Below are 17,411 nucleotides of genomic sequence, written 5' to 3'. Positions count from 1 at the left end.
TGTACATGTATCAGCTGTGCATGTCTGAGTGTATATAAACATGTGTTTGTATACAGTATGTGCGTGTACGTGTGTGTATGAGTAGTGCACATGTGTTTACACACGTATGCTGGCACAGACAATAACATGGCTGAGCATATCTCAGATGAAGTCCTGCAGCGGTCATGTGAGAACAGAGCCAGGGTTCTTACATCAAACAGTACTGTTCAAATGGTGATGAGACATGGCAATGAGGGTGGGGAGAAAAGAGGGGATTGAAGATGGGAAGATACGGCCTTGCCCAGGGTTAGAGGATTTTAGTGAAATGCTAAGTAACAACTTGAACCAGTAGGAAGGCTGGGCCACCCAGGGAGCTCAGGTGCATAGAATGCAATGCATCTGAGTGATTGGAAGGGGTGGAGCCAGGATCCACTCCTTCCCAGACCTCATTTAAGGCTTGGCAGTGGAGATGAGGTCTTCCAAGGGTAAGCAGATTTTTTCCCCCTTTTTTTTTTTCCTGTTTCCAGGGCTGCTACATTTGGACTCATCCACACTTGCTGCAGCCTAGGATTTTGCTACCCTGCTATTACTGCTGCATATTCCACTGCATTATAGTGATACAACAAACTCCATTTCTCCAATAAAAAAATGCTTTAAGTTAGAATGAAAGAGCGCAGCTTTACAAAACCCTCTATTCACTGTATGAAACGCTGGAGTTGTTCCACGCCTGTGCTTCTCTAAGCTCCCTCGCAACTCCTTCACATTATAACCACAGTTATCTCAAGTTCACACCACTATTAACAAGATTACCAGCACCAGAAAGACAAGAGCTGACAGCAAGAATAGAAAAGCAGCAGGCTCTGTGCATACAACAGGGAGGATGATTAATATCCATAAAACAATGTGAACTATGTACTATTTCGGATATTCATGAGATTTGATGAGATGGCACATTGCCAGCCTCTGCCAGCAGCACTGCAAGGACTGCAGTGCCTTCAAGTGCCTCAATCCGTATGTATGTTCAACACCAAAAACAACCTATTAAAAAAAAAAAATTCTTTATTAGGATTATTACTATTAAGTGATGGTAATAGACCTGCTTTTTCTATAAGAAACATCTATAAGTGTCACTGCAGCTGTAACATCAACAGCAAGGACACTGCTTTATTAAGTAGCATTACACTGTTCCACTGTTCTGCTACCCTTACTGTGAAGTTTTTCCTCATATTTATGTGGCACCTCCTACATTCCAGCTTGCACCCATTGGCCCTTGCCCTACATTAGATGTCACTGAGAAGAGCCTGGCTCCATCCTCCTGACACTTCTGACCCTTTACATATTTATAAATGTTAAGAGGTCACTCCTCAGCCTCTCCACAAGCTAAAGAGACCCAGCTCCCTCAGCCATTCCTCCACTCCCTTAATCATCTTTGTGGCTCTGTGCTGGACACACTCACACAGTTCTTTGTCCTTCTTGAACTGACAGGCCCAGAACTGACACAATACTCCAGATACAGCCTCACCAGAGCAGAGTAGAGGTGGAAGACAGTGCAGAGTAGGACGGCAGGGTAGAGGACAACAGCACAGTGCTGGCTCATGGTCATCCTGCTGTTCACCAGGACCTTTTCCCTATGCCGCTCTACTTCAGGTCAGTCCCCAGCCTTTACTGGTACCCAGCGTTGTTCTTGTCCAGATGCAAGACTACACTTGCCCCTGTTATATTTCATTAAATTTTCCCTTTCCAATTCTCCATCCTGTCTAGGTCTTGCTGGAGGGCAGCACTGCCTTCTGGTGTGTCAGCCACACCTGCCAGTTTTGTATCATCAGCAAACTTGCTGACAGTGCATTTATAAAATATATAATCTTTATATAAAAGTATAAATATAGCACTGGTCCCAGTACTCACCTTTGAGGGATTCCACTAGATACAGACCTCCAACAAGACTCTGCCCCACTGACCACAATTCTCTGGCTTCTTTCCTTCAGCCAGCTCACAGTCCACCTCACTACCCAATCATCCAGACCTCACTCTCAGTTCAGCTGCAAGGATGCTGTGGGAGATGGTGTCAAATGCTTTACTAAAATGGATTGATCACATCTACCACTTCACCATCATCTAGCCAGCTGGTTACATCTCCAAAAAAAAAAAAAAAAAAAAAGGCTACTAGGTTGGTCAAGTATGACTTCCCCTTGGTGAAGCCATGTTGACTGCCTCTAATGACCCTCTTATCCTTGATATGCCTGGAGACAGCACTGAGGATAAATTGTTCCATCTCCTTTCCAGGGATGGAGGTGAGGCTGACTGGTCTGTGGTTAGCTGGGTTCTCCTTCTTACCCTTTTTATAGACTGGAGTGACATTAGCTTTCCTCTAGTCCTCAGGCACCCCTCCCATTCCCCACAACTTACTTAAAATAGTGGAGAGTGGCCTAGCAATAATGTCTGCCAGCCCCCTCAGCACCTGTGGGTGCATCCCATCAGGACCCATGGATTTACGGATGTCCAGATTGCTTAACTGGTCTCTAACCCAGTCCTCATCAACCGAAGCAAATTACTCCTTTATCCTGACTTCCTCCGGGGCCTCAAGGGTACACGCCTCTGTAGAGCAGCCTCCAGCTGTGTAGTCAGAGACAAATAAGGCATTTATATCTGCAATATATTTGAGGAAGCCCTTTCTGTTTTACTTGATCCCTCTTGCAAGATTTAATTCTAAGGAGGCCTTAGCTTTCCTAGTTACCTCACTACATCCTCTGACAGCAGTCTTATACTCCTCCCTAGTGGCCAATCCTTCCTTCTGTGATCTGTAGACTCTCTTCTTCCACTTGAGTTTGCCCAGTTCTGTTTAATTATGCAGATCTCCTGGCTGCCTTCCTTGACTTCCTACCTGTTGGATGCTCTGATCTTGAGCTTGAAAGAAGCAGTCCTTGAATGCTAGCCAACTATTGTGGGCCCCTTTACCTTCAAGCACCCTGTCCCATCAGATTTCTGCTAGCAATTGCTTGAAAAGGCCGAAGTTGGCCTTTCTGGAGTTGTGATTCTGCTTGGTATTCTGTTTCTGCCACATGAAATCCTGAACTCATGGTCACTGCAACCAAGGCTGCCTTCAACTTTCACCACTTCAACCAGAACTCTCTCTGTTAGCGAGAACAAGATCCAGCAGCACTCCTCTCCTAGTTGGTTCATCCACCATTTCCATCAGGAAAGTTATCATCAATGCACTGGAGGAACCTCCTGGACTGTGGCTGGCTCACTGAGTAGGCCTTCCAGCAAATATCAGGGTAGTTAAAATCCCCCATGAATACCAGGGCCTGTAATGTGAGGCTGCTATCAGCTGCCTATAGAAGGGCTCGTCAACTTCCTTGTCCTGATCTGGTGGTCTGTAATAGACAGTCACAACAGTGTCAACCAGGCCAGCCTGCCCCTAATTCTCACCCACAAACTCTCAACTATCTCCTCATCTGCTCCTGAGCAGTACTCAATGAATTCTAGTTGCTCTCTCCCATAAAGAACAACCTCGCCTTACTGGCCTGTCTTTCCTGGAAAGAACATGGCCATCCATGACATTAGTCATGTGATCTGTCCCACATCTCTGTAATTGCCACCAGATCATAATCTTCTTCCCTAACACCGATTTCTGACTCCTGCTTATTCCCCAAGCTACATGCATTGGTCTTCAGGCTCTTCAGGGAGCAAGCTGAGCACACTGATTTCACCCCAAGGAGATAGGAAGCGCCGCAGTCTTTATCAGTACTAGAGTGCTGCCCCACCAGTGCCAATCCAGCTACAACCCCATCCCCCTTTTAATCTAGTTTAAGGCTCTCTGTATGAACCCTGCTGATTCCTGTCCCAGAACCCAATCAGCAAAATCGTTAAGAATTAGAAACATCATAGCATGAATGAAACAGGGACTTGTAAAAGCAGAGGCAGCTCCATGGCTCTCTGCGTTGCTATAAACATGCCATGCAATCAAGGAAAACTCTGAAAAAGGTAAACACTCCCTGAATAAAAATAAAAAAATAAAAAAAAAAGGAAACAAGCCAGAGAAAGAGTAGAAATACTTCCCAAGCCTTATTACAAAGCCCAAGATAACAGTGGCCAAATATCAAAGAGAAATAGGCTGCTCCTTATCTTCATGGAATGTTATTTTATGATTTCCTTTTTGAAAAAGAATTTTAAAAATTTATTAACAGTGACAGGGACCTTTTTGAAACCAAAGCTGACCTGGCTTCTCAAAGAGAAAAGCTTTGACAGCACAAGTGAAAACCAGAAATCCTGTTGGCTACAGAGCTGCTAAGTGTGTCATAATAGATAACAATGGAATTTTAAAAATGTGTCCTTCACTTAAAATGAGAGAACAGTGCTGGAGTCAAACTAAAAGAGAATCTTTCCTGCTGGAAAAGATGCAGAAGATGACCATGTAGCAGATAAGATAGAGATAAAAGCTTGCTAAACAGCTATGGTTTCACAGTAATCCTGTGACACTGAAATTTATTACATGTACATCTTAGCGATGTATTAATGACCACAAATGGAATTCTCATCTTTCCAGAAAGAAGCATTTACAATGCTTGAATGTCCTGAATAATAACATTCAGTCTCTGCTGAGGGTGTTTTGTTCCATATTAAAGCACTAGCATTCACTTGTTATACAGGCTAGCTAGGTCTTCCACGTAATGTAAACATCAGCTTGCTTACTCACTTTGCTCCATAAAGTTAGGTCTCCAAGAATAGGGAATGCACTTGTTCTCTTATAGCTAGAAATATAAATTAGAAAAATAAATACATTCAGTAGAACAGATGAGGCATATGGTATACATTAGACTTAGTTTGAAAATGAAATCAGATGCTTATTCCAATATTTTAATCAATAAAATCAAATGGAAAGTTTTCACAAAGTATGACATTTTCTGTAATAACATTGCCAAACTATCTTCTGAGAATGGCAGCTGGGTGAAAACACAAAGATAACCCAGCAAATTTAGTTATGGCACTAGAACAGAGAAATAATTACAGTGGAGTAGAGAAAGAGAGAACTTTAGCTGTCATGAAAGCAGGCTTTTTTCCACATACCTCTGTGTATAGCTTAGATAAGGAGGCAAGAAGTTATCATCTCCAACTAAACAAAATTACCTTCAAGAAGCTCAGTTTCAATATGCATATATATGTATACATACATGTACACACACGCATATGTATTGTGTTTGGGTCTCTTCAATCAGTACAACATAACAGTGCTTATAGAAAGCTGCACCAGTCCAAGTGCCGTGGTCCCAAAGACTTTTAGAGGGGAAAAAAAAAAAGAAAAAAAAAAAATCAAATGAGTTATTTTTAATTAAAAAAAAAAGGTGGCACAAAACATGACTTCATTTGGCACATGCTAATTACTCAGAAACAAACAAATGGTCAACAGGTGTGCTGAATTTCAGCAAAGCTGCCCCCACCCTACTAACCACAAAGGGAAGAGACCCAGCCTGCTGTAAACATAGTCTTACAACTGACTACAACAAGCACTGATTCTCAGAAGTTGGGCTATAGTCATAGGGCAGTGATCAACCCTCTGCCTTAGCTGTGATTTTCTACTATTTGTATACTATCTTGCATTACTTACTTAGCTCAGTAAAACCTAGTTTGACAAAAAAAACAAAAAAACAAAAAAACTCACACACAACCAAAACTCAAGCCAGAAAGAACAGAGCATTTCCACACACGTGATGACAAATTGAATTGTCATCTTTGTACCACAGAGTTGTTGTAAAAAGAAAAAAAAAGGCAGTAACATTTCACATACGCTCGTCTTCTCAGAAGCAAAATTCTTAAACAAAACAGAGAGGTACCTGAAAGTGTTACAACATGTTAAGTTAGTTACGAACAAGAGACAGACTGCACATCTCTCTGCAGTGCAATATCCAAGTCTAGAGACCTACCTCAACTCCTGTATACTTTTGGATTAACAGTGTAATACAAAACCAATATGTGATTCTCATTTATCCACTCAGAAAACCATTTAGTGAAGTGTGGCAGGAAAGGTTTCTTCAATTCATATGCTATCACTGGAAGTAAGGAAAAATGATTGCCTAGAATTTTAATCAATATCAGTTAGTCCTTATGAGTAACTAAAGAAACCAAAGGCAGGTTAGTTTTCCCTCCCAAACATCTAACTAAGTGCATCATTATTTAAAATGTTTGACTACTCAGTGAAGCAATAAGTTTAGTGACATCCTTTTATTTTGGAACAAGCACTCAGTAAGTCAGCTTCCCTCTTTTGATAATGAAATATTCCACAAGAGCAACCATTATGGTTCAGTTAGGACCTTTCACCCAAAACACTTTTTTAGCACCTTATAAAAAGAGTGAAAGTAATATTATCTTGGTACTATCGAATGGAGACAGTTAATACTGTGCTCATCCTCTGAAAAATGATGTGGACAACAAATACTGGGCGCATTTAGTCCTAAACAGAAGAGGAAAAGGAAAGGGCAGCTAAGCCATGAGTTTGCCTGAAAACTGCTGGAATTATAATAAAACCTTCCTGACCACACAAAGGCTTTCAAGGAGAAATCAGACTTGCTCCCATACATCAAGGTTCGTATTATTTAAACCACTGCTCATTTACAATCAACCATGGCACGCTCAGGAATTTACGGAAAAAAAAAAATAATCTGGTTATTAAACATCAGTAAGAGATATGTCAACCTTGAAGTTTAACTCTGCACTGTAACTAATGTTTTTACAAAGATTCAAGCAAAACAAATTAATTCAAGAGTTAAAGCCGTATCTTCTAACTCACTGTCTAGATAATGGGATACTGTTCTTTGGCAGCTGTAGCAACTTGAATGCCATGAATGTGACTTTTCTTTTCACTCTAACATTGTCCACACTGGCTTTGTAGCTTCCTTACACTCAACTGCATCACGTCTGATGCGTACAGAATCCCTTCTCTGTACTGATTTGGAGTGCATTAGCTGAGTTTCTGCCTAGCTTCTATTATGTATCAAAGCACTTCTGTGGATTTTCAGTGACAAACAGAAGAGTTTTTGTTTACAGAAAATCAGTCTAACCAAACCCATCTTAAACCTGGGCATTTCAAGCACCTTTGTCCACCATAACATTGTTCTTTGCAACTTAAGTTGTTTTGCAAACTGAGAGTGGCAAATTGGCTTCCTGAAGTATCTTTTAGAAAGAAGCTCTGCAACAAGGAGCCAACAACCAAGTTGCATACCCAAGACGAACAGCAGCTACTACAGATTAACATGGTGTATTCCAAGACACTATTCCCTCCTCTCCACCTATGTTCATAACCTCAGACATAGGTCTGTATGTTAACTTTGAACAACAACAAAAGCATAAAGAATTACAAACTAAAGTAGTCAATTGCTGGTATTAAACATTACCGTTTCTGTAACTAAACAAACAGCCAACACTGATAAGTAAACATGTGTATTTCAACAGAGAAGTCTTTAAACCTCAGTAACATCTGCTTCCTTCCTTCTCCTCTATAAAGCCAGAAATTGTAAAGAAAGTTAAGTTTCCCTTCAAGGAACAGCAGAGCACTATTCAGTCTGGTTCATGCATCTGTCATAGATCTTCTCTCTGTTTGGTTGCACGGTTGTCCTCTTGGCTGCTTTTAGATTTCTTCTCTGCATCTTTTTTCTTCTTTGCTTTCTCAGGTTTGGTTTTGTTTCTTCCTTTCTCACTTCCATCTGCTCCTTTGCCTGGATAAACCTGGCCTTCCAGAGTAACATCCGCACACCTTTCTTGACTTATCAGGAAGTCTTTGATCTCCCAGGCATAACCGCCATCACGGAGCATAAAGATTGCACGATTTGAGCCAACAATAAACCTAGAGGAAAGATGCACAATTTTTCTGTTAGTTCTCTGCTTTTCCAGTGCTAAAACATTTTATTTCATTCAGAGCCCCTTCAAGACAGATATCCATCTAAAAGCAAGAAGTTGGTCTCACTGTTTGGGGATGTGGATTAGAACAGTTTACTAGCATGGAAGAATAAAAAGTGTTAAGTTTAGAAATAACCAAATAGGAGAAAGTATGAAGAAAATGCTAGAACTAATTTGATGCTATACAAAATCCACTGATGGGCACAAGACTGCAACATTCCTGTTTCAAAACCATCCATCCTCTCTTGGACAAAAATCTCATTTTTAGCCAGAGGAACAAAAAGCCTTTGTGGTTACAAGTCTTCCAAGTAGGATGTCTTCCATCAACACAAAGGCAAACTACTGCAGCTAAAACTGATAAAAAGCTGAACCATTAGGCAAAAAGAAGCTAGGCTATATGCAAACCACAAATAAGCATTAAAAATATTTATGCACCAAACCAAAATTTTTCTAAAGCGACTTAGAAGAAAAACAAATTGTTATATGAACTGATACAGGAACAAAGAAATAATGGGAGTTGATAGAGCTAGAGAAGAGCACAGGATCAACAGTTGAAAAGACTTCAAGGAAGAAAAAAAATAAGAGATCTGAGCAAAACTTTACTCTTGCATACAACAACGTACCTTTGTACATCATAGTTTGCATTGAAGAGACTTCCCTGCCACAAACTAGTAATTTCTTCTGTCTCTTTTTCCGTGGGATTTCCTGACACTGTGACAAACATCATCAAAGTCTTCCCTTTTTTCGTCAGTTTCAGGATACTTTCCGGCTTGCCTGGATCAATTTTTGAGAAATCTATTGGTGCCGGAGGTCTCTTGTGTTCAGGAAGATCCCCCTCCTCAATGTCATCGTCTTTCTGTATTGAAAAGGAGGAGGATGCATTGAAGAAAATTGCTCTTTTCAAAAACTCACCACTGTTTAGGGAATAACTCTGCTTTGATAAGAAGGAAGCACTGAGTAGTTTAAAGACAGAGACCCCCCACATGAAAAGAAACTGTGAACTTTGCCTCAGGATAAGTCACTTATAAGTCCTCTCCTCAAAGCAATGCACATTCTCACTCCACCAGGTAAATTCTCATTTTATCACATACTGAGAAATATTCCATCCTCATGGCTGATTCAATACAAACCCACTAGGTGCTTCATAAAATAGTATCTTTTCCTTCAGTTTCATGGAATTTTATTAAGCATTCAATGTACCTTTAGATACAAAATCTTACACAATTGAATCATAAATGTTCTGAACGTGTATGAGTGAATTATTAACTGTACTTTCTACCAGTCTGGATAGCACAAAACCAACATATTCCACAGCTTTGAAACAGAAAAACAGAAACAATGTTTACAAATATTCCCTATACAATACAGAAATTGACTACAACCTCAACATGATGATATATATTACCTATTTTGACCTTAACTATTCAACTAAACATCCATAAAGAAGTATTACTAAAGTTTCAATTGAAATAAGTGGTCAAAAGATCTGCTACAGGTCACTTCCCTTGATGATCTTGCGCAAATTATCACATTTTTTACTAATCAAGTTAATTACAAAGTAAAAGACAGAAAGAAAAGCGTAACCCTTTGCTTTACAACATCTAGCAGACTAATTCATTTAAATGCTAATGTGAGGCTTCAACAGGAAAGAATAAGGTACAGTAGCAACCTGTTCCTTCTCTCAACCCCATTCTCATACACTTCTCTCACCAATATCTTGGATTTTTATTTTTAAAAGGATCTGCAACATGTCACCCAAACCCATAGCCCACTAAATAACCATAGCTCAGATTCAAGCCTGAGAAACCCTGAACATCAGTAATAATCTGTTTTAAAGGATATGTTGTTTTAATAACAGAGCTGAGAACCGGGTCCAGGGATTCTTCTGTTTCCACCTCCTCTGGATTCAAGGCTGCTGGAGAGCACCCACGAGGGAAATCTCCACATGGCAGAAACCAAGTGCACTTTTCCTATCCTTTCACCTCTCTAACCAAAGCAATGACTGAGTACAGCAAGTGCTGTTAGTTGTGTAAGCTGAAGCTCACTTACTGATCTGTCTTGGAGCAACAAGACTCCAATACTAAAACCCTTTAACACTGGCAAGGCTGCACTGTTCCAACCTGCTGAAAGGGCACTCAGAAACCTGAAGAGATTTTCATAATAACTTTGTTTGCTCCCACTTTGGTGCCATCTAAACAAGCTTTTAAAACACTGAAGATTGCAACGACGTCTCTAACAAAAAATGTTCATACAGAAATGTAGTTTCTGTCCTAATGGCCACAAAAACAGAAAATACTAGGAGTCATCTCAATCTGCTGAAACCAACGAAACTTGACTCTGCACAGATCTGTGCCCTATGCCCCCTCACTCCCGAGCATAATTCCTGCTCTTATTCAAATCCATAACGGCTCCTTTGTTTCTCTCATCCCACCCCTTCAAGCCAATTAAGCCCTTTCTTCTTTATGCTCCATCCACCCCACTCTCAAGTCTTTCCAGTCCCCTGTAGGCATCCCAACAGCTACTGGGGAAATGTCACGCAGCCGACCATCCAGCCACCCAAAGAACTGCTAATTGTTGAGCTCCCACTTCCATTAACTTGTTGCTCACATGGCTGTGCATGCATGTCCTCGGCTGCAATGCTAAGCTGAGCTGCCCAGCCAGCTGCACACAGTACGTCTGTGAGCAATCGTGCAGCACTCTGTGAAGTGAAACAGAGACCTTCTCCAGCTATAGGGAGAAGAGCAGAGCTGCTGGCCACACAGCTGGCACAGAACATGAAGCAGGAGAGCTGGAGGCACCAACCCTTCTGTCCAAGCAACGAACTCACCACCTCAGACAACCTCTCCTTTATGTTACCCTACTATGCCAAACTAAGCTGAATTTGCCCATTACAATCATGTTGTTGTTTTTTTTTTTTTTTTTTTTTTAGCAGCCAGGACTAGATGCTTCTTGCCTGATTAATAAAAGGTGAGCTTTAGCTTTTTAGTTGTTTCCTTTAAACGCTGACTCCATTTTCCAAGAAAACACCTTTCTAAAAGGAAAAACCTGCCCCACTCCACTTTACGGCACAGCTCACCGCCGGCCCGCGCAGCCGCCCCTCCTCCCCACAGCTCCCGCGCACGCAGCTGCTCCTTTCCGGCAAACCCAACCGCGACCTCATGACACGGGGTCGCCTGCACTCCCGGCCGTCCCTACCGCCCCGCCAGGCCGCGGCCGTGCCCGGGCAGAGCCGCCCGCTCCTCCGGCCGAACGCGGAGACCCCAGCGCGGGCCTCCAGCCCCGCCCCGCACCTCCCACTGCTCCAGCAGCCGAGCCATGTCCGCGTCGTTGTAGTCCCGAATGTCTTTCTTCTTGGCCGGCCCCGCCCGCCGCTTCCCCTCCGGCTCCTCGGCGCGGGCCGCTAGGCACAGCCATAGCGCCAGACCCAGCGCGGCCCAACGTGTGGCCGCCGCCATCTTATTCGGCAGCAGGCGGGAGGGGAAGGAGGGCGGTGCGGCCGCGTGAAGGGGCGGGGGCGCTGGGAGGAGGGGCTGCGGACGCGGGCGGCGAGGGCGGGGGGTCGGAGAGTTGTATGGCTTCGGCTGCTGGGTGGGTCGGTGCTGTGCCACGGACCAGCTCCCGAATAGAGCCCGGGGCATTTGTTCTTATTTCTTAAGCGGGATGGCAAGGAGCTGTGTGCATCGATGGCTGTGATAGGAACCGGCTTCACGGCGCTGCCTTCTAATACTATCTCAGCAATATCCTTTTTATTAGAAAATCTAAAAATAAAGCTGCTTTCAGTAAAGTATATCTCCAGAGCACCTGACCACCACACGCACACACGACTTTTTCTTCGTAGATAGTTTTTCCACTTTTCCATTATCCAAACCGATCATACAGATTAATATCTCTACAGGTCTATTCAAGCCTTTGTTTTTTCCTCAATACAAGTCACGTTAATTACAAATATCACAAGCTTTTGCCTTTGGGACATGGACTCCAGTAAGCTCAAACACGGGAACAGAAGGAAGCATGAGGGCAACTGCAGGGTTGGTACACAGAGCCAGATAGCGGGATGGACTCCACCCAGTGAACATCCAGTGCAGTTGTCACTGCATCCAGGCCTGAGGCAAAGCAGGAGCCCACTGTGCTGCTGGCATAGAACAGCAGTCAGGGGTGTGGGTTTAGGATGCTTTCTGCATCCAGGACTTCTGAAAGGATTAAGGCCTCGTTGGGACTGGCTGCCTGAGAACTTCAGGGAGATGACTGCCAAGGGCACGTGCAGTAGGAAAGACTGGAGTCTCTAAGCCTTAGCAAGCAGTGGAGGATATGGGATGCAAGACTGCAGTGCCTCGATAAGCAACCACCCTTCTCTGCAACCTCCATCCTGCGGATTATTGTTTTATAATGTTTCAGAAACACCACCAGTGTGGCTGAGAAACAGGAAGCTGTTAGGCCATAGCTATTCATGGAGCTTGTTAAATATACCATAACTGGAACAGGGTTTTAGTCAAGTGCCTCTCACAAAGCTGTCCAGTAAGTCACTAACGAGCACATTCGCTCAGTGCCTTCTCATTGAATATAACAAATATCATATATACACTACATCCCGCTGCCCTGATTAATGAGGTTTTAGTGAAGTATGTTCCTGCTAACTTTGTTATTATTGGATCACTTAAATTCACTAAAATAAAAAAAAAAAATCAATTTTAGGAATGTTGGACTAAGCAGTATAAAAATACATTTTTATTGAATTTCTACTGGGAAATATTTTCAACTGTTTTCTGTTATTAGAGCAAACCAGGCCAACTTGACATTCATTAATATCTGATGCTACGTTCACATGCGGATCTAAGAAGTAATCCAATTTCCTTTGTTAAGCAAACAAGTAGTACAGTTCTTCCAGCATGGCACAAAACAATCCTATGTATTTGTCACGCATATAAAAGCTTTAACTTGAAAGGAGGGTTTTTCATGTTTGGCTCTAAATTTGCAACTACCAAGCAGCGTTCTGTGCTCAGGAAGAACTTGTTTAAAGTACATATGCTCTCCATGGAGTCAGCTGCAGCTCAAACACTTATTCAGCCTCTTTATACTCCATTGTTCTTTCCTGCACAAGAAAGAAAAGCCACGCAGCTAGAAATAGATATCACTCACAGAGAAATTATTTTTTTTACTGAAACATGCTGTGTTTCATTCAGAGCCATCTATAGATGCATACAAATACGCTTTTTTACCTTAAGCATTCTCGTATTCCTTAGAAGTTTTCATAGTCTTAGCAGCTAACACTATTATGGTTGCAGTACGGAACAGACCTGATAACAAATGGTTACTGTCATCGTAAATTGCAAATACAAAGTGTTCACTGCTTTATTTTGAAAGCCCCATTTGTCATGTCAGGAGATGTTTCAAGCTGTAGGTGTCATTTCATCTTCTAAAACATACAATTTTTATTTTAGTATTTTCAAAGATAACATTACAATTCAATAAGAAGTACAAATCTACCTCCCCCTCTTGATGTAAAATGTTTTCACATGGTTGGGTCAGGATGCAATTTGAGAAGATTCAAGCTGTCCTAAATTTCTGCTAATGAAGTTTGGGATTCTCTGTCCTGTTGCTTTTTTTTTTTTTTTTTTAAATCTAGATGTTAGTTTTTGAAACTGTATTTCTGCAAAATTTATTTCCTGTGCCATTATTTATCATGAGTTAGGAGAACATGCGTATGTTTTTAGCTGCCAAAAGCCCTTTCAGGTCCTTGGGGGTGGTAGGTTTTTGTATGCAATTTTCTATTTTAGTATGGATGCTCATTGATCATAGCTTACTTTTCTTTGCAAATAACTACAGTAGGGGAAATATGCATGATCTTAAAGCTTGTCCCTTGACAGTCAACCTTGGAAAGAACAAACAACTTGAAATCATCAAGGAAAGGAAAGGGCAGAGCTGTCTTGGAAGGACATAAAGACAATTTAGATATTAAAAGGAACTAACAAGATCAGAAGATTAGCCCTAAGCATGCAGAAGGGAGGAAGAATATAAGGGCTACCTGCTATCAACATATTCCTGTCTGGAAGAAGTAATTCATTTTAAAAACTCTTCTAATACAAGAGAACATTTAACAGTGGCTCAAATGAAGGAAGTGTTGCAGAAGGCAGACTGTAAGCGCTGACTTAGAATACCTGAAATGATTAAAGTCTGGTGTGCAGCTGTACTGATTGCAGTCAGATAGTTGTTAGAACTGCTTTCGCATTTTTGCTTTTGCTAAGCATCTGCACATGCTTAGCAAAGGACCATGGCAATACAATGTTAAATAATACAGAAGACTTTGTCAGTAACAGATGCCAGAAAATTTGAAGCAAATTTGAGATGACCAAACATTCACAGTGTTCTTACTGCTTAAAACATTGTCAAATATTTTACAGGATGTCAGGGTATTCCAAGTTACTTAAAGTGTAACATTCAAAATTAGTGTTTTAATAGGTGAAATTAAGCTGAATTACTCAAAATTCTCCCTTGCAAATGTAATCTAATGCATGAGGTATCGTGCAAAGACAGTGCATATGTTAAATCAGACTTGTACACACAGCCTGCTCAGGCAATAACCTGAAGAAAGAGACCTGCACATGTTCCCTATAAAAACAACAAAATATTCAAAATATTTCTACATCTCAAGAAAGAGGAGAAAATATGCTTTTTAGTACAGAATATACTGTCATCCAGAGCAAAAATAAACATTTGAATGATTCAGAATAGTTTCAGTCTAAATAAAGGCATAAAACAAACATTCACTTGCCATTCATTAATAGAATATACATTTTTGTTCTGGAGCTAATCAGACCTTTAATTGCCGAGTCCAAGTTAATAAATTCTCCCCAGTCAGAGTAAATTAGTGTGATTTGGATATAAATTGTATATTATAAGTTACAATTTATGGACTGAATGGAGATGCTTGGCAAATGACAAGGCTTTATAACTTCACCTATCTGATCAGATTGGGGGGGGGAGAGGGGGAAATTACATCTTAATGTTTTGTCAGCATCCATAAAGCTACACACTAATCTTTAAGTTCAGAAATACCACTGAATGTTCCTGTTAATACTTGTCTTACTGCACAATTTGCCAGAAATACGTGCTGGTTAAAACTATGCATTGTTATACAATTCAAAGTTACTCTCTTAAGGAAAGAATTACATTAAATCAATGTCAAGGTTTACACAGCTCCCAAAGGTATTCTATTTCTAGTCTAATTTCCACAATCTAAGTGAAATTAATTTTGTGGTCCCAATTTAGTATTAGGTTTACAGGTCACTTCTGGCACCTACATCCACTGTAAGTAATACATCACACAAACTTCTGACGAGTTAAAGCTGCTGGATTTAAACTGGCAGTGATCAGCAGCTCTTCTCACAGACTACACGGAAAGAAGTGTAGGATCAGAGACTGTAAAGTAATCTTACAAAAACATCTATTAAAATTCTCTTGTGACATATATTAAAAAAGGAGTGGAGTTTAAAAAAAAAAAAAACACCCTTCTGTGGAGTATTACAGCTGCAGGACTGAACCTATTACCAAAACTGCAATTCAGGAAGGGTGGGCCCTTGCACATTTTGTTTAAAGTACCATATTCTCCTTTGATCTCAAACACACACAAAGAAAACAACCATCAGACAAACACATCAGACTTAAGACACCGAAGGGAGGGTCTGGGATTCCTGTTTATGCCAGACCACTCTTACTAACGGCATTTACCTTTCTTCCATTAAGTGCTTACAAACCTGTGCCTGGTGCTGCTCACCCACTCCTGGAGGGGGAATGGACACAAGCAGTTATGTTGCACCTCCTGCTCCTAGCACTCACCTTATAAAACACCTGACATGGGATGGATAACTGTATGTGTGGACAGTAGACAAGAATATGAAGCACAAAGCCATTAATAGCTGTTTTATTGGAATGAAACATGGCACAATCTTCCATCCTTTGAAAAGACAAGATTTTTAGCTGCATTTTCCTTATCACAAAAATGTCTTTTTTCAATTTCAGTGTACTAAATATCCATATTAACAGCAGGAGACAACCAATTGATTATACACGGTAAGCGTTGAGAACAACTGTACAATAAACAGTGAATAAAAGAGAACAAAATAAAACCTACTTTTGCTGTATAATCGTTCAGTTGCAGCAGCTAGCCTGTATTTTAGACATAACTGATATTTATCGTTATTTATGCAATGTTTTTTCTTACCTCAGATACTGTGTTTTTAACTATGTCATAAAAAAGAAGAACAAAACATCTAAACACCAAGTTGAGTCTGTCTGAAAGCCAACCCATTATTCTATAAACTACTTAAGCACAAAATCATTCTCAAAGAAGAGAAAACAGAACTCGTGTGTTTGCATTTTGTTCTCACAGATCAGCTAACTGTTCCCCCAGATCTCACACTGCCTTCTTTAGCTACATGCAGAGCAGCTCTCAGGTTGCTTCCCCAGTGTATGAGCCATGATTACCTCTGCAGACTCAAGACAGACCCAGGCCTTGCAGTTTTAGTCTCTCATGAAGTAATGACAGTAAGCACTGACCACAAAACACTTAGCACCAAACCATTTAAGACAAAATAGATCTTAAAAACAATAAATCAGTCAACACACTCACCTTTCCTTCTGCACGTCATACCTACCGCTCCAGTGCTGGCAAAAGGAAGGCCCAGCTTCTTCCAGCCTCTCTTGCTAAGTCTTGCTCTGTGTCAAATAATTTCCTTTGTCAGCCTCTGCCAACATCATCCTTCTCTCATTTCTAGTTTCCATCCTGACAAGCCAGCTGCATCCCCTGGAACTGGAGCTATCATCCTGTAATTACCACCTCATGGGTTTAGTCATACAGCTGACACAGGGAACCATTGAATTGCCTTTTATTCCTTCATCAGCTAGCTTCCTATTATGTTAGATCGATACATCCATACAGGAAAGTAATATAAAGTAGTGTAACCCATTCTATCATAGCTTCCTCTCATCAACATGGCCACATACAGTGATCATAAAATTATTACAACTCTGTATTCTTCAGCTATTACTCAACATTGGCTATAGTGACAAAAAAAAAAAAAATCAATTCCTTAAAAAAAAAGATTTTTATAAGTAATAAAAAGGACAGACTGTGTGAGATGATTCATGAAAGAATACTTCAGACTCCAGTTTTTGTTGTACTAAGCACAATGCGAAATAAAGATCAATGTGACGAAGGAAGATCTATCACAAGTAAGCCAATCTTCTGTACACTAGTAAGCCATGCTAAAAAGCCTTCTAATCCTTTCTATCTGACAGTGCCTGCTGTTTCCAGCCCCACAGTGTTATTTCATTCAGACTGACAGCAAAATCTTTCTACAGCCAAGCCTCATCACCTCATTTTCATGTCTCCTCAGTCTGTACACTAATTCATAGAGCTCCCCAAGTCCTGCACGTCATTTTTGAACTCAGCAGCCATGAAATCAACCAGGTATACACAAATCCTCCCAGAAAGAAACATGCAAAGAACTTAATACCCACCCCAAAAATCACTGAGTAAAATTTTC

General features: G+C 41.0%; 1 protein-coding gene across 1 annotated transcript; it reads right to left on the bottom strand.

The window, feature by feature from the left end:
- Positions 1-4,815: 4,815 nt before the first annotated feature.
- Positions 4,816-11,381, bottom strand: MESD (mesoderm development LRP chaperone). Its single transcript, XM_085234189.1, has 3 exons — positions 11,160-11,381; positions 8,493-8,725; positions 4,816-7,816 (listed from the first exon to the last, which is right to left on the bottom strand). The coding sequence occupies exons 1-3, from the start codon at positions 11,322-11,324 to the stop codon at positions 7,552-7,554; spliced, it is 663 nt and encodes a 220-aa protein (XP_085090315.1). The 5' UTR covers positions 11,325-11,381; the 3' UTR covers positions 4,816-7,551.
- Positions 11,382-17,411: the final 6,030 nt, after the last annotated feature.

This window comes from Meleagris gallopavo, chromosome 12 (genome assembly GCF_905368555.1).
Source record: "Meleagris gallopavo chromosome 12, MGAL_WU_HG_1.1, whole genome shotgun sequence".
Lineage (NCBI taxonomy): Eukaryota > Metazoa > Chordata > Aves > Galliformes > Phasianidae > Meleagris > Meleagris gallopavo.
Note: the sequence above shows the minus strand (reverse complement) of the source record. Positions and strands in the feature narration are given on the sequence as shown.

Excerpts from the sequence above, each read along its gene's own strand:
- MESD (XM_085234189.1), bottom strand. The coding sequence starts at position 11,324 with ATGGCGGCGGCCACACGTTGGGCCGCGCTGGGTCTGGCGCTATGGCTG. Across the intron at positions 8,726-11,159 it reads GGCTGCTGGAGCAGTGGGAG|AAAGACGATGACATTGAGGA; the intron begins GTGCGGGGCGGG and ends TTTTCAATACAG. Across the intron at positions 7,817-8,492 it reads GCAAACTATGATGTACAAAG|GTTTATTGTTGGCTCAAATC; the intron begins GTACGTTGTTGT and ends TCTTTCCTCTAG.